The sequence below is a fragment of the Oncorhynchus masou genome, chromosome 30 (genome assembly GCF_036934945.1).
Source record: "Oncorhynchus masou masou isolate Uvic2021 chromosome 30, UVic_Omas_1.1, whole genome shotgun sequence".
NCBI classification, from domain to species: Eukaryota; Metazoa; Chordata; class Actinopteri; order Salmoniformes; family Salmonidae; genus Oncorhynchus; species Oncorhynchus masou.
Genome location: NC_088241.1, coordinates 41,519,248 through 41,540,597, shown reverse-complemented (window position 1 = coordinate 41,540,597; position 21,350 = coordinate 41,519,248). Strand labels below are relative to the sequence as shown.

The 21,350-nt window shown below is 42.1% G+C and overlaps 1 protein-coding gene across 1 annotated transcript in view; it reads right to left on the bottom strand.

Moving 5' to 3' along the window:
* LOC135523160 (cadherin-18-like) overlaps positions 1–21,350 on the bottom strand; it is a 217,440-nt gene that overhangs the window by 130,332 nt on the left and 65,758 nt on the right. Inside the window, exon 3 of the mRNA XM_064949884.1 lies at positions 8,088–8,382. Coding sequence (XP_064805956.1) covers positions 8,088–8,382 — 295 coding nt within the window. The remainder of the gene's footprint in view (positions 1–8,087; positions 8,383–21,350) is intronic.

Sequence of the window (21,350 nt, the reverse complement as noted above, 5' to 3'; positions counted from 1 at the left end):
TTTTTTTTATTGGGTTCTGTCCTCGGATAATCACATCGTATTCTTTCGCAGTAAATCCTTTTTTAAATCTGAAAACACAGTTGGATTAGCAATAATCTAGGCTTTCGAATCATGTGAGACACTTGTATTTTCATGAATGTTTAATATGACTATTTACGTAGCGATCACCGTATGTTGTCGAATTTAATTTAACAAAACAACAAACGAAACGTGACGCTTCTGATGTGCACTAAGGCAAGTAAACATATACAAGATTCCACAACACAAATGAGGAAAATGGCCACCTAAATATGATCCCCAATCAGAGAAAATGATAAACAGCTGTCTCTGATTGGGAACCATATCAGGCCAACATAAACATACAAAAAACTCTAGACATACAAAACCCTAGACAAACAAAAAGTAGAGTACCCAACATAGTCACACCCTGACCTAACCAAAATATATAGAAAAACAGAGATATCTAAGGTCAGTGCGCGACAATATTTGAGATTCTTCAAAGTAGCCACCCTTTGCCTTGATGACAGCACTCTTGGCATTCTCTCACCCAGCTTCAGGAGGTAGTCACCTGGAATGCATTTCAATTAACAGGTGTGCCTTGTTAAAAGTTAATTTGTGGAATTTCTTTCCTAATGCATTTGAGCCAATCAGTTGTGTTGTGACAAGTTTTTTTTGTTGTTGCTTTATTTAACTAGGCAAGTCATTTAAGAACACATTTTTATCTACAATTACAGCCTACCTCAGACCAATTGTCCGCCGCCCTATGCAACTCCCAATGAAAGCCGGTTGTTAAACAGCCTGAAATTGAACCAGGGTCCGTAGGGACATCTCCAGCACTGAGATGCAGTGTCTTAGACCACTGCGCCACTCGGGAGTCCAAGGTAAGGGTGGTACACAGAAGATAGCCTTATTTGGTAAAAGACCAAGTCCATATAAGAGCAAGAACAGCTGAAATAAGCAAAGAGAAACGACAGTCCCATCATTACTTTAGGACATGAAGGTCAGTCAATGCTGAAAATTTCAATAACCTTTTTGCAGTCGCAAAAACCATCAAGCACTATGATGAAACTACTGTAGCTCTCATGAGGACCACCACAGGAAAGTTAAGACACAGAGTTACCTCTGCTGCAAAGGATAAGTTAATTAGAGTTAACTGCACCTCAGAAAGCAGCCCAAATAAATGCTTCAGAGGTCAAGTGGCAGACACATCTCAATATTAACTGTTCAGAAGAGACTGTGTGAATCAGGCCTTCATTGTTGAATTGCTGCAAAGAAACTACTATTGTAGAACACCAATAATAATAAGAGACTTGCTTGGGCCAAGAAACACAGAGAAATGGACATTAGACCGGTGGAAGTCTGTCCTTTGGTCTGATGAGTCCAAATTTAAGATTTCTGGTTCCAACCGTTGTGTCATTGTGAGACGCAAAGAGTAGGTGAACATATGATCTCCGCATGTGTGGTTCCCACTGTGAAGCATGGAGGAGAAGTTGTGATGAGGTGGGGGTGATTGGATGGTGACACTGTCAGTGATTTATTTAGAGTTCAAGGCACAATTAACTAGCATGGCTACCACAGCATTCTGCAGTGACACGCCATCCAATCTGGTTTGAGCTTAGTGGAACTGTCATTTGTGGCTATTTGACCAAGAAGGAGAGTGATGGATTGCTGCATCAGATGACCTGGCCTCCACAATCATCATACCTCAACCCATTTGAGATGGTTTGGGATGAATTGGACCAAAGAGTGAAGGAAAAGCATCCAACAAGTGCTCAGCATATGTGGGAACTCCTTCAAGACTGTTGGAAAAGCATTCCTCATGAAGCTGGTAGAGTGGATGTCAAGAGTATGCAAAGCTGTCATAAAGGCAAAGGGTGGCTACTTTAAAGATGTCCAAATATAATACTTATATAAAAAAATATATATATAATACATATATTTAAAAAATATATATATATTAATAGATTTGTTTAACACTTTTTGGTTACTACATGATTCCAAATGTGTCCTTTCATACCTAGTTTTGATGTCTTCGCTATAATTCTACAATGTAGAAAATAGTACAAATAAAGAAAAACCCTTGAATGAGTAGGTGGGTGCAAACTTTGACTGGTACTATATGATACTATCATCGTTTGAAATGTCCAATTGGTTATTCCCATTCAGGAGTCTCAAGCTGTTAATAAGTAAAATATGTTTCCAGTAAAGATCTACTACTACTACTACTTGCCCAAAAGAAGAATAATATAGCTTTTGTGATCCATGTTTTTTGACTTAGCTCAGAAGTCAAACGTCTGAAATATGACATTCTTCTACATTTATAAAGTTTATCATAAAGTTACAAGTCCCCTCTCTCATGTCAAATACTGTGATTCAGGAGGTGAGATTATTAAGGGCATTTTGTGACCTTTTGTGACGTTTCATTTAATTCTCTTTGCTAATTTGAATAAGTACTGCCTTGTGACCAACAATGCAGGAGTCTCCATATATCGGCATAGTTTACATAGCTCGGTAGCTATTTGACTGAGCGTGTCAGCAAATATATACTGAACAAAAATATAGATGCGACATGTAAATTGTTGGCCCCATGTTTCATTCGATTAAATAAAAGATCCCAGAAATGTTCCATATGCAAAAAAAGCTTATTTCTCTAAAATGTTGAACAGAAATTTGTTTACATCCCTATTAGTGAGCCTTTCTCCTTTGTCAAGATAATCCATCCACCTGACAGGTGTTGCATATCATGAAGCTGATTGAACAGCATGATCATTACACAATAAAAGGCCACTGTAAAATGTGCAGTTTTGTCACACAACACAATGGCACAGATGTCTCAAGTTGAGGGAGCATGCAATTGGCAAGCTAACTGCAAGAATGTCCATCAGAGCTGTTGCCAGAGAATTAAATGTTCATTTGTGATAAACTTTTGTTATTGACCAAATACTTATTTTCAACCATAATTTGAAAATAAATTCATAAAAAATCCTACAATGTGATTTTCGGGAATTCTTTTTCTCATTTTGTCTGTCATAGTTGAAGTCTACCTATGATGAAAATTACAGGCCTCTCAACTTTTTAAGTGGAAGAACTTGCACAATTGGTGGCTGACTAAATACTTTTTTTACCCCACAGTATGAAGTGTACCCAGACTTCACCCTGTCTAGTTTCAACTCTAATAGTCCAAGATGAACTAGCTAGCTCGATAAAACAGTGCTAACAATTCATAAATCATTTGTGAAAACATAATGTGTGACAGGATTGAATGTTGCATGCAATGTTCAATGTTGTATGAGTTGCTTTGCGTATCAGCAAATTTGCATGAGATGATCTCACCGCAGCACTGCTCAATGTGTCCATGTTACTTGACATGGGCGTTTTTCTAATATCTTGTTGAGCTCCCCGCCCACTCAGGCTGTTTTTTTGGTCTTTCTAATAGTTAGAAAACATACATTTTCAAAAATGCTGAGCATTTCTAGCTGGAAAAATATTATTGGTGATGTTTTGGTCATTCAAAAGGTTATTTTACATGGGATTCAGAATGACTGTTTGAGACCTTTAGAACCCATGTCACATACCTCATCTTATTGTGATGCTGCATTCATAACCAAGTGGGAACAATATTTAACGGCCCTCGAAATGGTAATTACTAGTGGGAACTCGTTCATCATCCTGAGCTCCCACTTCTCTCACATGCTCAACAACAGCATTTTTGGCATTTAAATGCAACAAAACATTATTTATAAAAACGATCTATTAATATATTTATTTTAACACAATCATTTGTGTACAAGCTTGATAGCTGTACTTTTAGTTTATGGTTCATGCAGCATGATGACCATTAACCAATCAGTGATTCTCAATGTGTTCAAAGCACGTGAATGCATCCAACTGGTATTTAAGACATCACAACTAGTAAATTCCCACCTCCTACTTGATTACGAATGCAGCATTACCTATGACTTGTCCCTGCTCAATTTAACTCCCATTGGTTTCAATCCATTAATCTACACTGTCTGCTGTTTACTTATTGCAGGGACCACAAACCAGTTAATGCAGTTTCGAGAGCTCAAGATGACCATTTGAAATATGATTCAGTAAAATTCAGTGAAAGTCACAGTAAAAAGAGAAAACCTGTCCATCTTCAGACAATTCAACATTACTACCACATATTTTGTTTCTGTTTGAAAACAATTCCAGTTCATGGGGTAGTTTATCGAATGAGCTCAGTGCTTTATGAAAAGTTTAACAAAAGCAGTAAGCTTTTAGACTGATGATCGTCTCAGAAGACAGAGAGGGGAATCCTAGCGCAACAGACAGGTAGAAACTGAAATTTAAATCCCCCTGTTAAACAGCATCTTGAAAAATGACTTTTCATGTAATATGGATTGAAGAAATGTAAAACCACTTAATCGTAGACACAATTACTTTCTTCTTGCCAGCTCCCATGGGGTAGCATTGATCTGTATTTTATGACAGGTGACAGCACCTATTGGGATGCCCATTTCTCACTTGCCAAGGGTTTAGATTGAGCAAGGGGTAGAGGATTGAAATATGTGTTCCATCTTTTATATTGGGGCCTTGAATTCCTTTTAATATCTAAACAATCTAGAACAGAACAAATATTATTTTAGTTACTCAAAATGATTGTCACCCTTCCACATTTACCAGTTGAAAACACCCTTAATCTTTTAACTTGTATTTTACACCAATTAAACAACAATATTCTGGCCAGCTGAGGGAAGATGTATACAAGAAAGAGAGAGAGAGAGAGAGAGAGAAATGTATAAATGCACACCCCCTGTCCATTTAAAGATGTTCAAGCAGGAGTGTTTGCCAGAGATCAGAGTTGAGTAGATGGGTAGAAAATGGATACCCCTTTCATCTAAGCCTCCGAATATTTTTTTTCGGTTCAATTCTGAGAAGTGAAATGGTAATGTTGGAGTACCCTTGCACATGCCCAGCTAATCAATTTAGACAGCAAAAAGGAACACCACAGGCAATTAGCCGCCACACTCCCAGAAAGCCCGTTCATGGGTAAGGAGAGAGCAGGTATTGACAAACTCAGGGGAATTAGAGCTGTGAAGTGTGAGGACAGTTGATTGTTACAGCCGATTTGATGCCACAGACGCCAGCAGGCCGAAGAGGATTAGCTTAATGGACACAAGCAAAAGGGGGGAGCGGGAGGGAGAGAAAATGGGTAATTATTTTACCCATCACAGTCCTTGATTCCTCCCATTGGGTCATCAATGTTGATTGATTCTACATGTCGTAGGGACTAGCTACCTGGCTGGTTGGCAACGTTTTTCCAGGAAACAGGGAAACTTTTGAAACCTGTGGATTTTCCCCAACTGAGTCAAATCATAAAATGTCAAAGCAACACATTAGATGCAACATGGAAGCTCTCAAACCAGTAGCCAATTACATTAACATAGCAGTTTGTTAATGAGCCACCAACACATTCAGCCAATATTTGGCTTGTGAACTGCCAATTCCTACAGCCACTACATCAAACATTCCTGTCAGCTTTTATCATACGTTTACATTGAGATTACGAAGAATTTATTGTCCAGTATGAAACAGGGCTTCATAGAGGTTTATAAACATGGATACATGGGGTTTGTAGAAAGATGTTTAGCAACACAGCTCTATGGAATGCATGTCTGCTCATTAAAATGCATAAATACATCAAGGGTCATTATCATGACACAAGGAAAGACCCAGATGCAGACACAGGAGGCAGATGGTTGGAGTGTTTATTAATCCAAAAGGAGTAGGCAAGAGAATGGCCGAGGACAGGCTAAAGGTCAAAACCAGATCAGAGTCCAGGAGGTACAGTGTGGCAGACAGGCTCATGGTCAAGGCAGGCAGAAAGGTCAGGCAGGCAGGCAGGTACAGAGTCCAGAAACAGGCAATTGTCAAAACCGAGAGGACTAGAAAAAGGAGAATAGCAAAAAGCAGGAGAATGGAAAAACGCTGGTTGACTTGGAAAACATACAAACAAACTGGGGCAGAGAGACAGGAAACACAAGGATAAATACACTGGGGAAAATAAGCGACACCTGGAGGGGGTGGAGAAAATAACGAGGACAGGTGAAACAGATCAGGGCGTGACAGTCATATTGACTGTTTATGGATAAGGCCTCTACAGGCCTTATTGGGTTTACAGAGGTCAATATATTTTGGACAGATCCACACTGTCAATCGAGTTTTTTTAAACTCAAATACTTCTAGTAAGTTGAACTCAATGTCAATTAAACGTGATTATTACTTTAAATGTTTATGTGGTACTGACTCAAATCTATGAGACGTCACATCAACAATTGTTTTGAAAGTTACGATAAAAAAATATATTTTTGCTTGTAGTTAACGCTTGTAGGTAATTCTGTCGAAATCCCTGAGCAGTGTACTTCGAAGCAGTGTGCCGATGCATGTATCACTTTATCAGAAGTACTTAATTATTGACGTTCAAAGCTTCGTTTGATCACATGCTTTTTTCAAACCGTGTGTTGCAAAATGCGAGATCCCATTGATTTTGCTGTGGTTCCGGTACTTTTTTAGATTCCAAGCTGTTTGAAACACCAACCTCTACTGGTCACCTTACTTACAAATATGTGAAGGTAGTGATGGGGAAACCAAGCTACCTGAAGCACTGAGGTTTTCCAGCATGTTGTGTAAAATATAGGCTTTGATTAAAACCCCCCTACTTTTTTCAATTTCCGCCTGAAGACAAACCCAAATCTAACAGCCTGTAGCTCAGGCACAGAACCAAGGATATGCATATTCTTGGTACCATTTGAAAGAAAACACTCTGAAGTTTGTGTAAATGTGAATTGAATGTAGGAGAATATAACACAATAGATCTGGTTTAGATAATACAATGATTTTTTTTTTTTTTTAATTTTCAAGCTGATACAAGTCAAATCTGGACCCCATTTATGGTCACAGTGACTCTATTGGTTTGAGTAATGACTACAAATCACTATAAGTAACTGTACTCAGATATATTACATGCGTATTTTGAGTCATGACATCACATTGGGGTTTACAGTGCAGGTCTATACAGTACACTGAGTGAATTCCACTGAAGGCCCTATTCGCTAGACCACCCCAGGCCATCACTTTGTCATTTTTCAAAAGCACCTAAGAAGCTCAAAACGATAAACACCAAAATGGGTGAATGTGGACAGAAAGGAGGATAGCTTCTCAAAGAACACAAAAAGTGGCATTGATAGACCAATCATCACCAACTTTGAAAAATCTGATCAAGTGTCTAAAAGATGATGATATAAGCTTGCCACCATTCTGGGCAAAACACAACACTTTTTGGACCCAAGTCTGATATTTTTCAGCAAAACATTTTAGAGCCATTTGGCTGCCAGGCAGAGAGAAATCCATTGCACTGAAAAAACACTAAAACAGCTTTTGTTAGTCCATAGCTAAAATGGAGAGACAACAGATGCTGCCACATGATGCAGGCATTTCAGGAGGAGGCAACTGGACTCTTTCTCTCCTTGATGGAGAGGTTTCCAGAGGCTTGCAGAGTCTTGAGGGAGGGACGGAGGGATGACGGAGAGCACTATTGAGTGCTTCATAAAGACCTTCCTTTCTCTCTCTCAAAAAGAGAAAGAAAGAAAGAAAGAAAGAGGGAAGGAGGGAAGACTCCACTGCCACACAAAAATATGAAAATGGAAATGAAAAGAGAGGAAACAACTGAGAACATGGAACATGTTGCGTGTTTTTATCATCCTGTTGTTGTACGTGTACACTATAAAACTATGTATGGGCTTTTAACAATTAATTTAGTAGTGTAACAGGGTTAGAGTTTTAATAGTCGGGTTAAATAGTCGGGTTAAATCTTTTAGAATGTCTTAAACCCAGAGGTCTTGTGCCAGATGTTTTCAATTCGCAATCTATTTCTTGAGATTCCAATTATTTAAATAATAACATGTTGTAAATAAGAATTTCTAGATAAAGGACACACTCCAACAATGCCAAAATGGCCACCACGTCTTTTATCTAGTATTTGCATACTGCAAAGTCAAGTTAACTTATTGGAAGCAGGTAGCAAATTACAGGGCTGTCCTTACCCACTTGAGACATCTCAGGCACAGCAGCTACAAAGGGACCATCTGGAAATTTGGGGGCATTGTCATTGATGTCCTGGACTTTGATGATGAATTCCGACTTTGGTTCGAGGGGCTTTTCGGTGTTGCGGTCGAAGGCTTGTGCGTGGAGGACGTAGTGTGCTTTCCTTTCCCGGTCCAGACTCTCAGTTGCATGAATATCTCCTGTCACCTCGTTGATGATGAATATACTCCCAGCACCTTCCCCGCTCAGAATGTACCTTACGGAGCCATCCCCTTTGTCTGAGTTGGAATGAAGCTGTAAGAGAGACCAGAGACAACATATCAGAGCTCTACTACATTGCATAACCAGAATTATTAGATAATTAACTCCTTTCAGTTATAGCAATTGTAAAACTTAAATATTTAACAAGTGCTAAATGCCAGTCCAAAATGCTACAAAATATGGAGATATTCTCTAGAAAATCAAAGGAAGCCTATTAGTTGTGAGTGGGCTGGTAAGCTAATACTGTACATCAGACAAACCTGTGCGTCTTACATTATTCAATGTAACATATTCAAAATGTCATAGACAAAGCTTTAGCCAGGGATTACTAAACATGTGTTTGCCAGTGTTTCCCTGTGCCAGCAGATTGCTTTTACACGTGTGCAAATAGGCGTGCCTGGGGAAGACGAAAGCGGTGAATGTGTCTTTAGTCCAAATTCCAGTGAGGCAGCCTGGTTGTCGTAAATATGTGCTGTTCAGCCAGGAAACACTCTCCTTCTCCCTGTGGCACGTCTCCCTCAACAATGCATTTTGTTTGTATGCTCTTGTCAAGATAATAATTGTACCAGAATGACTTTACAACTGACAGCGCCGAAGATTGTTATATTTATAAGTGGACCTCTCTGAAGATTATTAGAGGACATCACCCTACAATTCTACGGAATCTACAAACTGAAACTATGCTGCTGCAGAACAAATGAAAGGGTTTCTATTTGAAACTTTATTCTAAACTTTTTATTTCCATGCTCCACCTATGTTGGTAAAGAACCTGTATTATTATAGATTGTTGATATGGTGTTTGGTAATTATCAGAGGTCCTCACCTCTTTAAGTAAAAAGGTGGCGTAGATTGGCTACACTTACTAACGCTTAATTCTCAGTAAGAGAGCAAAACATGGGAGAGAAAACCAAGCAGTTTGTTCAGGCATAATTGATAACTTGAGAATTGCCACTCTCATGCCAGTTATTCTGCTCAGAACTTCACAACAAATACTAACAACAAATCTCATATTATTCACCTGCTTTTAACCAAATCCCAATTAGTTGACCGTTTTAGTTTGTATCCTGTGAAGGTCTTACGGTAATAGTCACCTGCTTTACCAAATCCCAATTACCTGACCGTTTTAGTTGGAACTTAAAAGCAAAACCATAAAATATGTTTGTTTTACGGGGTCAGTTATAGTTTTACAGCAAATGAGGGTTAAGTGCCTTGCTCAAGGACACATCAGATTTTTCCACTTTGTAGATTAAGGTATTCAAACCTGTGATATTTTGGTTGCTGGCCCAACACCCTAACCACTAGTCTACCTGCCACCCAACATGACTTCACAGCAATAATGCTTCATGATAGCAGCACCATTTTCATATTGCATTGCATATGTATCTACCCCAACCATTATTGAGCATATACAGAACTCCTGAAGCCCAAGGACAAAAAATGTCCAACAAAATTTGACTCTTGGAACTTAATATCTCATTTGAATTACTTATCTCGTTCAAACAACTTAATTGTTATTTTCTTTTAATAAGGTGTCATTTGTTATGCAGTGCCAGTTGTGCTTGTCAGACCATTGATGCAGCCATTCATTCACTGATTCCATCCATTGATATGATTACTAATTGGCAGTTTTTGATAGGGCTGCGTTTGAATGCAAAAGCATGCGTGGGCCAACATGATCTCACGGTTTTACCAATTTGACTTCATATTCTGACATGTATCCATGTTTTTGGCACCCTTGGCTGCTCCTCCTACTCAGCACCTTCATTCATTAATTCCAGATGCTTAATTTAAAGGGGCAATCAGCAGTTGAAACAATAATAAAGTGCTATGGATGCAAGGAGTGACAATCCATATCAACATTATATACTGAACAAAAATATAAATGCAACATGTAAAGTGTTTGTCCCATGTTTGATGAGCAGAAATAAAAAATCCCAGAAATGTTCGATACTCAAATTTTGTGCACACATTTGTTTATATATCTGTTAGTGAGCAGCTCTCCTTTGCCAAGATAATCCATCTACCTGACAGGTGTGGCATATCAAGAAGCTGATTAAACAGCATGATCATTACATAGGTGGTGTAGTCAATAATTGGCCACTCTAAAATGTGCAGTTTTGTCACAGATGTCTCAAGTTTTGAGGGAACGTGCAATTGGCATGCTGACTGCAGGAATGTCCACCAGAACTGTTGTCAGAGAATTGAATGTTAATTTCTGTACCATAAGCCACCTCCGACATTGTTTTAGAGAATTTGGCAGGATGTCCAATCGACCTCACAACCCCTGCCACGTGTAACCACCCCAGACCAAGACCAAGACCTCTATATCCAGCTTCTTCACCTGCAGGATTGTCTGAGACCAGCCCACCGGACAGCTGATTAAACTGTGTGTTTGCACAACCAAAGAATGTCTGTCAGAAACCGTCTCAGTGAAGCTCATCAGGGTGCTCGTCAGAAACCGTCTCAGTGAAGCTCATCAGGGTGCTCGTCGCCGGCACAAGGGTGTTGACCTGAATGCAGTTTGGCAAATGCTCACCTTTGATGGCCACTGGCACGCTGGACAAGTGTGCTGTTCACGGATGAATCCCGATTTCAACTGTACTGGACAGTGTACTGGACAGTGTGTATAGTGATGTGTGGGTGAGCGATTTGTTGATGTCAACGTTGTGAACATACTGCCCCATGGTGGTGGTGGGGTTATGGTATGGGCAGGCATACGCTACGGACAATGAACGCAATTGCATTTTATCGATGACAAGTTGAATGCACAGAGACACCATGATGAGATCCTGAGGCCCTTTGTCGTGCCATTCATCTGCCGCCTTCACCTCATGTTTGAGCATGATAATTCACAGTCCCATGTCGCAAGGATCTGTACACAATTCCTGGAAGCTGAAAATGTCCCAGTTCTTCCATGGCCTGCATACTCACCAGATATGTCAACCATTGAGCACGTTTGGGATGCTCGGGATCGATGTGTATGACAGCGTGTTCCAGTTCCCACCAATATCCAGGATACATTGAAGAGGAGTGGGACAACATTCCACAGGTCACAATCAACTCTATGCGAAGGACATGTGTCGCGCTGCATGAGGCAAATTATGGACACCAGATACTGACTGGTTTTTTGATCCACACCCCTACCTTTTTTAAAAGGTATCTGTGACCAAGAGATGGGTATCTGTATTCCGAGTCATGAATGTATTTAAATTGACTGATTTCCTTATGTGAAATGTAACTCAGTAAAAACATTCAAATTGTTGCATGCTGCACTTATTTTTCTGTTCAGGGTAGTTTTAACCATGTTTTGATGCAAAAATGTTGTTTACATTTACTTTGTTATAAACATTTGAGTAAAGCAAGATTATATGTTGGGTTCTGATGTGGTATGACAGTTAAAATAAGCTCGTGAGGCATTTATACGTTATATTCTTTAATAATCAACGTGTACATATGAGTTTATAAGTCAAAAAAAGTATGTAGCAACTCCAGGTTACCATTTTAAGGGTGAAGGTTTTGGATAGGGTAAAAAATAAATAATTTACCACTTGGAATGTACATGCAACCTTCGGAATGATGATGCTGAGCAGTAGGAGCAAACCTGAGGTCAAATGACACTGAAAACATTTGACATTTGGAGCAATGTGGATAAGTGGCAGAATCGGCAGTAAAATTGGTAAAACCGTCTGATATTGTTGGCCCACTTAGATTCTCTGGCATTCAAAAGCAGCTCTATCAAAGAACTGTCAATGAATAATCATATCAATGGAGGGATTTAGTGAATGAATGGCTGCAGCAAAGGTCTCAATAGCACAACTGGCACTGCATAAAAATGAGGCCCAATTAAGTCGTTTGAACAGATAATAAGCCATTTAAACTACGAAATAACTTGTTTGGACGACTTAGTATCTCGTTTGAACGACATATTCTCAATGTCTTTTTCAGAGATCAGTAGGTAAGTGCTTGTGCAAAATAAAAAAAGGTGCGTAAGCAGCATTTACGTGTGTTTTCCCTCCACTAACTCCACCACTGAAGGTAGCCATTATGAAGCATATGAGGTTGCCATTACTGAATTTATGAGGTAGCCATTATTGATGAGGTACACTCCCCCTGAGTGAGCATGTGAAGTAGACTCCCAGTGAGTGACAGACAAGGAGTACTGCATTAAGTCAGCAGGGGTTGTTGGTGGTGAAATACTCTATTTACAAAGAACTCTAGTAGTCCTGCAGGACAGCACCTAAGGGATGGTTTGGAGTCACGGTCTAGTTGTCAGCTGATTTGCACTGGCAATAACAGGCTATTGAGTTCCGATTACAATGATTATCTCAATTAGACAAATACAAAACAGCAGGGGACATAAAAAATACTTAATTGCTGGTGTCCTTCTGCATGTCAGGAATTACCCCTCCCCTACACACATCTGACCCCATCTCCCCTTGTTCCCCTCTGCATTTCACAACATTAAGTTGAGCAGTGCGAAAGGTACCGGGTCCAAATCTAATCAAAACTGTGCCGAGCCAAATGAATCCCTAATTAAAAAGCTGCTGGCTGATTGTAAGGCTTGCCACTTGATGGGAGCAAACTGTCCTTTCTCTGGTACACATCAGAGCCTCTAATTAGATAGGGAGTCAAAGATCCCATTGAGTTTTTACTCTCCTAATCAGGAATCAGGATTAAGTTAATGACAACCCACCAACCATACAAAAGCACACATTGAAACAGGCTGTTTACACTTCCCATGAGTGATGGAGACTGCAGGAAAGAACCTGGAGTAATAGAGTAAATGTAATATTATAGATTTTAAATGTGCATTATACATGCAAGTATTATGATCAGGGTGTGTAGTGTTTGGAGAAATCAGGATGTAGGGAGGAAATAAACAACACCTCACTACAGGAGAAGAAACCACTTACATGTCCGAAGGAGGCACTCTGCAAGTACAAGCACATAAATGTAATTTAGCCTGCGGTCAGAGTGCTAATTTGGCCATTGACTTATTTGGCAAGAGCTAATATATCACAGTCGCTGAAGAGAGTGTGAGCCACTGAGCATATGGTGACTGGTCCCTTTCCAAAGCCAGGAGTGATAACAGGTTACGGGTCAGTACCCCAACATCCAACACTATAGGGGAAGACACAGTTTGTTAGGCCACATGGGAACAACAAGACTGACACAGAAGTCATAAAACCAAATCAGATGGACAATACTGATCAGCATCAAAGGTTGAACCTGTTAGGTAGATGGTGTTACAGAAAGCTTCCTTTGGGGCTATGGCTACAACTCCATGTAGAGTGCACTTCTGATACTTGTAATGCATTTGATTCCAGCAGAGTCAGGAAAATCCTGATTGACATAAAAGCCATAACATCATATTCGATGGCCAATATTGATAGGCTAAATCTACTAGGAAGACCACTCAATGCTCTAACAGACATACTGTCACGCCTTGGTCTTAGTATTTTGTGTTTTCGTTAATTAGTTGGTCAGGCCAGGGTGTGACATGGGTTTATGTTGTTGTATTTCGTAGTGGGGTTTTTTAGTTATTGGGATTGCGGCTGAGTAGGGGTGTTGCATAGGTTTGGCTGCCTGAGGCGGTTCTCAATCAGAGTCAGGTGATTCTCGTTGTCTCTGATTGGGAACCGTATTTAGGTAGCCTGGGTTTCACTTTGTATTTCGTGGGTGATTGTTCCTGTCTCTGTGTAGTTTCACCAGATAGGCTGTACTTCGGTTTCATGTTCCGTTTTGTTGTTTTGTATTTTGTCTCAGTATTTTCATGTGTTCGTCATTTGTTTCATTAAACAACATGAGCAACCAACACGCTGCATTTCGGGTCCGACTCTCTTGCAACAAACGAAGAACGCCGTTACAGAATCACCCACCACACTCGGACCGAGCAGCATGTTAACAGGCAGCAGCGAAGGGAGGATGTTATGGACAGCAGAGGCTTGGAGTATATGACGTGGGAAGAAATAGACAGGTGGGCGGACGACCCAGAGAGAGTGCCGGAGCCCTCCTGGGATTCGCTGGAGCAGTGCGAAGGGGGCTATAGGAGAATGGAGTTGGAGAGGCAATCACGACGGCGCAGAGTAAAGCCCGGGAATAAACCCCAAAAATTTCTTGGGAGGGGGCTTACAGGGAGTGTGGCTACGCCAGGTGGGAGACCTGCGCAGACTCCCTGTGCTTACCGGGGGGCTAGAGAGACCGGGCAGGCACCGTGTTATGCAGTGGTGCGCACAATGTCCCCAGTGCGGGTGCATAGCCCGGTGCGGTATATTTCAACTCCGCGTATCGGCCGGGCTAGATTGAGCGTCGAGCCAAATGCCATGAAGCCGGCTCTACGCATCTGGTCCCCAGTGCGTCTCCTTGGGCCGGCTTACATGGCACCAGCCTTGCGCTCGGTGTCTCCGGTTCGCCTACATAGCCCAGTGCGGGCTATTCCACCTCGCCGCACTGGCAGGGCGACCGAGAGTATTCAACCGGGTAAGGTTGGGCAGGCTCGGTGCTCAAGAGCTCCAGTGCGCCTGCACGGTCCGGTCTATCCAGTACCACCTCCACACCCCAGCCCTCCGGTAGCAGCTCCCCGCACCAGGCTTCCTGTGCGTGTCTTCGGCCCAATACCACCAGTGCCAGTACCACGCATCAGGCCTACAGTGCGCCTCGCCTCTCCTGCGCTGTCGGAGCCTTTCTCCTCTCCAGTGCTGCCGGAGCCTCCTGCCTGTTCGGAGCAGCCTGAGCTGCCAGTCTGCATGGAGCAGCCAGAGCTGCCAGTCTGCATGGAGCAGCCAGAGCTGCCAGTCTGCATGGAGCAGCTAGAGCTGCCAGTCTGCATGGAGTTGCCAGTCTGCATGGAGTTGCCAGTCTGCATGGAGTTGCCAGTCTGCAAGGAGCTGCCAGTCTGCAAGGAGCTGCCAGTCGGCAAGGAGCTGCAAAAGCTGTTAGTCTGCATGGAACAGTGAGAGCTGTCAGTCTGCAAGAAGCCGCCAGAGCTGTCAATCTGCATGGAGCAGCCAGAGCCGCCAGTCAGCATGGAGCAGCCAGAGCCGTCAGTCAGCATGAAGCAGCCAGAGCCGTCAGTCTGCCAGGATCCGCCAGTCAGCCAGACTCTTCCAGATCTGCCAGTCAACCAGACTCTTCCAGATCTGCCAGTCAGCCAGACTCTTCCAGATCTGCTAGTCTGCCAGACTCTTCCAGATCTGCCAGTCAGCCAGACTCTTCCAGTCAACCAGACTCTTCCAGATCTGCCAGTCAGCCAGACTCTTCCAGATCTGCCAGTCAGCCAGACTCTTCCAGATCTGCCAGTCAGCCAGACTCTTCCAGATCTGCCAGTCAGCCAGACTCTTCCAGATCTGCTAGTCAACCAGACTCTTCCAGATCTGCTAGTCAACCAGACTCTTCCAGATCCGCCAGTCAGCCAGGATCTGCCGGATTCAACTGCCTGGCTGGGCTTCATCTCAGTACTGGGCTTCCTCTCAGTACTGGGCTTCCTCTCAGTGCTGGGCTTTCTCTCAGTACTGGCCTGCCCCTCAGTCCCGAGCTTCCCCTCAGTCCCGAGCTGCCTCAGTCCCGAGCTGCCCCTCAGTCACGAGCTGCTCCTCAGTTCAGTGGGGTTCTGGGTGAGGACTATTAGGCCATGGTCGGCGGCGAGGGTGGATCATCCCAGGACGCGAAGGGGAGGAACTATGACATTTATGGTGTGGGGTCAACGTCCCGAGCCGGAACCGCCACCATGGACAGATGCCCACCCGGACCCTCCCTATGGTTTTGAGGTGCGTCCGGGAGTCCGCACCTTAGGGGGGGGTTTCTGTCACGCCTTGGTCTTAGTATTTTGTGTTTTCGTTAATTAGTTGGTCAGGCCAGGGTGTGACCTGGGTTTATGTTGTTGTATTTCGTAGTGGGGTTTTTTAGTTATTGGGATTGTGGCTGAGTAGGGGTGTTGCATAGGTTTGGCTGCCTGAGGCGGTTCTCAATCAGAGTCAGGTGATTCTCGTTGTCTCTGATTGGGAACCGTATTTAGGTAGCCTGGGTTTCACTTTGTATTTCGTGGGTGATTGTTCCTGTCTCTGTGTAGTTTCACCAGATAGGCTGTACTTAGGTTTCATGTTCCGTTTTGTTGTTTTGTATTTTGTCTCAGTATTTTCATGTATTCGTCATTTGTTTCATTAAACAACATGAGTAACCAACACGCTGCATTTCTGTCCGACTCTCTTGCAACAAACGAAGAACGCCGTTACACATACTTTGTAAACGGCTACATCTCTATGCAGTGTGACTTCTAATGCATTCAATACCAGTAGTCAGGGATCATTTATTTATAGTTCATTAAAGATGATCACTCAGAAATGTTCATGACTCCCCGCCTTTTGGATGTAATTAGTGTTCATTTTGTTAATACAGTACATCAACGGGCCTGTCCGAAAAGAGCTGAACATACATCATCACTGTCTGTGTGTATGGGTGTGTATGTGTGTGTGTATGCGTGTGTGTGCTTGTGTGTGTGTGTGTGGAAATAATGAAGGCCATATGAAAAACAACTGCAATGTCATGAGGAGCGGATGGAAAGATGTGTGGGGGACTGCCTGTCAGTTAGCTGTGAGTGTCCACATACAAATAATTATAAATCCTCTCTACTGAGCTGCTTCCTCCTCTCTCTCCTCAGGGCAGGCAAATCATCGCTAGGTGAGTCGTGTCTTGATTGGCCACTAAGGGAGAGTCAGCTAGTTTTTTCTTTATTATTTTAACCAATAAGACATACAGTGCATTCTGAAAGTATTCTTCCACATTTTGCTACGTTACGTCCTTACTCTAAAATTGATTGAATATTTTTTTTCTCATCAATCTACACACAATGCTCCATAACGACAAAGTGAAAACAGGTTTTTAGAAATACCTTATTTAAATTAGTATTCAGGAGTTTGCTATGAGACTCGAAATTGAGCTCCTGTGCATCCTGTTTCCATTGATCATTCTTGAGATGTTTCTACAACTTGATTGGAATCCACCTGGGGTAAATTCAATTGATTGGACATGATTTGGAAAGGCACACACCTGTCTATATCAGGTCCCACAGTTGACAGTACATGCCAGAGCAAAAACAAAGCCATGAGGTCGAAGGAATTGTCCGTAGAGCTCCGAGACAGGATTGTGTCAAGGCACAGATCTGAGGAAGGGTACCAAATATGCAGCATTGAAGGACCCCAAGAACACAGTGGCCTCCAGCATTCTTAAATGGAAGAAGTTTGTAACCGAGCAATCAGGGGAAAAGGGCCTTGGTCAGGGAGGTGACCAAGAACCCGATGGTCACTCTGAAAGAGATCCAGAGTTTGTCTGTGAGGACAACCATCTCTGCAGCACTCCACCAATCAGGACTTTATGGTAGTGGCCAGACGGAAGCCACTCCTCAGTAAAAGGCACATCATAGGCTGCTTGGAGTTTTCCAAAAAGGCACCTTAAGGACTCTCAGACCATGAGAAACAAGATTCTCTGGTCTGATGAAACAAAGATTGAACTATTTGGCCTGAATGCCAATCGTCACGTCTGGAAGAAACCTGGCACCATCCCTACGATGAAGCATGGTAGTGGCAGCATCATGCTTTTGGGATGTTTTTCAATGGGAGACTAGTCAGGATAGAGGGCATGATGAATGGAGCAAAGTACAGAGAGATTCTTGATAAAAACCTGCTCCAGAGCGCTCAGGACCTCAGACTGTTGTAAAGGTTCACCTTTCAACAGGACAATGACCCTAAGCACATAGCCAAGACAATGCAGGAGTGGCTTCGGAAAGAGTCTCTGAATGTCCTTGAGTGGCCCAGCCAGAGCCCGGACTTGAACCCGATCGAGCATCTCTGGAGTGACCTGAAAATAGCTATGCGGCGATGCTCCCCATCCAACCTGACAGAGCTTGAGAGGATCTGCAGAGAAGAATGGGAGAAACTCTCCAAATACAGGTGTGCCAAGCTTGTAGCATCAACACTGCCAAATGTGCTTCAACAAAGTACTCAGTAAAGGGTTTGAATATTTATGTAATTGTGATATTTCAGTTTTGTATTTGTTATAAATTTGCAAAGATTTCTAAGAAACTGTTTTTGCTTTGTCATTACGGGGTACTGGTGAGTAAAAAAAACAGTTTAATCAATTTTAGAATAAGGCTGTAACGTAACAAAATGTGGAAAAGTTAAAAGGGTCTGAATACTTGCCGAATGCACTACAAGTTACTTCCAAAATGGCAACCTATTCCATATACAGTACAGTGCTCTTTTATTACAGCTGCTACTGTTACTGCTACTACTGCTACCGCTGCTACTGCTACTGCTGCTACAGGGCTCTGGTCAAATGTAGTGCTCTATATTAGTATATAAGTAAATAGGAAGCCATTTGAGACGTACTGTACTGAAAAGTTGAGCCCTCTCCTCCACTGTGCTACAGAGAGGAGGATGCAGGGATTGTGCTTCTCTCTCTCTCTCTCTCTCTCTCTCTCTCTCTCTCTCTCTTCCTCCCTCCCTCTCTCTCTCTCTCTCTCTCTCTCTCTTCCTCTCTCTATGGTGAGTTCAATAAGACCTAGCCAAAAGGATGACTGTCTGGCGCATGGCTGGTGGATGGTGACTGTCTGCATGGAATGCATTAGGACATTGAGTGTTAAAGGGATCAAAATTGTCAGGGGCAACACAGTTACTGGCAGGAACATTCAGATCCCCAGACAAACCTATTGATAAACAAAGTCTAGATAGATTTAATCACTTGGCCAGTGTGCAGCATGCTAATGGAGGGGTACACAGAGACAAAGCTGTGGACATAAAATGTTTACTTGCTATGACTCTGATATGTTCATGTTCATCTACTTTAGTTTATTGCACTGACTGTTAGTCACTCTGGATAAGAGCATCTGCTAAATGCCCAAAATGTAAATGTAAAAATGAACAGGTGCAAAGCACACTGTAGGGTATTATTCTAATGTGTGCCACTCTCTAACTATTTGTATTTTGATCAAATGTTGCCTTGTTTGGGGGCGGAGCTTATTAAAATAATCCCCAGCCGTGTGCTTTGCAAGTCTTAATTTTTCACATTTACATTTTGGTCATTTAGCAGATGCTCTTATCCAGAGTGACTTACAGTCAGTGCAATAAGCTAAGGTTGATGAACAAGAACATATCAATTAATTTTTTTACAAATACCGTCATACGATTACAGTAATGCACTGTACTGTTGTTTTACGGTAATTTACAGGCAGCCAGTTGCTTGTCAGTGATCATAAAAACAATGGTAAAAAATATTACAGTAACAGTATTGGATACCGTAAAATACGGTACGCTAACACGCTGTACCTTTTCTACGGTAATTATAGACAACTCTCTGACTGTAAGTTACTGTAAAATAACAGGACATTTTTACAGTGTAGTGCACTATATAGGGCATAAGGTGCTATTTGTGACACAGACATGCATTAGCATGTACATCTACTTGTTGAGATGTGTGATTATCTCAACTGATTATCTTGTTGTTTGTGTCTGTACGTGCACTTGGAGTGTTTGTATTTGACCATTACGATTTATATGCTGTCACATTTGCCAGCTGTGCTATGCAGCAGGAACCAAACAAGTGTTGGTGTCAACTGTCTTGCTTGGAAGCTGCCTAGATTCATCTAAGAGTTAGCATCTCTGAAAACATAGAAAAGTGCTGATGGGGAGTTGGAGAAGTTAAGGATATGTGTCTTTAGTGACGAGCTCTCTGTCTTTCCACAAATAGGCAAGGAGGAGAGGGGAAGCGGTTTGAGAAAAAGGGGTTGGCTCTTCAGCGCCAGGCCTCACATTTGCAATTAGCGAGGAGGGTTTGTTTTTTTATTAAATTTCAGCCCTTATTCTTTGCTCAAGGGGACTTAATCACTTTTTATGTGGGTGCGCTTGATTATTGCTTGATTATTGCTGCATTTCGTCCGTGCTTCCCCCAATCATATCCTCATAGCACTCTCTTGACAATTGATTTGTCACAGTCTTGGGCACCTTGGTGATGATGGAACACACAGCTAATGACCGTGAATTGGGAGATTGTGATGGGGTCATGATAAAGATGTGCTGTTTGTCGCTGATGCACATCATCTTCCCTAATGGCTGTCCTCTATTTTGACTTCTACTGCTGCTGGGGGAAATAAAATGAAACCCGGCACTCAATATGCACAAAAAGCTTATTTCTATCAAATGTTGTGTAATTAAACATGATAATTACACAGGTGCACCTTGTGCTGGGGACAATAAAAAGGCCATAACAGGGCTCTAACATCATTTTAGAGAATTTGGTATCATGGGGGCGAGCGGTTTGCTGATGTCAACGTTGTCTGTACACAATTCCTGGAAACTGAAAATGTCCCAGTTCTTTCTTGGCCTGCATACTCACCAGATATGCCACCCATTAAGCATGTTAGGGATGCTCTGGGTCGACATGTACGACAAAGTGTTCCAGTTCCCGCCAATATCCAGAAACTTCGCACAGCTATTGAAGAGGAGTGGGACAACATTCTAGAGGCCACAGTCAACAGCCTGATATCAATTATATACAAAGGAGATTTGCCGCGCTGTATGAGGTAAATGGTGGTCACACTAGATACTGACTGGTTTTCCGATCCACGCCCCTAACTTTTTTTTAAGGTATCAGTGACCAACAGATGCATATCTGTCATGTGAAATCCATAGATTAGGGTCTATTAATTCATTTAAATATACTGATTTCCTTATATGAACTGTAACTCAGTAAAATCTTTGAAGTTGTTGCATGTTGAATTTATATTTTTGTTCAATACAATTGATGTCCACAGTAGAGGTCTGTGCGGGACTGATTTTTATACCACACCTTCCTGCTGCTGCTGACTTATTTTCCGACTCCCACTCGCTCATGCAAGAACTAGTCCTGAACCCAACCGCAGACACTCAATGTTATTTTAAGTATATGTGATGCAGCTCCCTTTGCAGGCCCATGCCAGCAATTTTGACACCCTAGTCAAGTTCAACATGTGA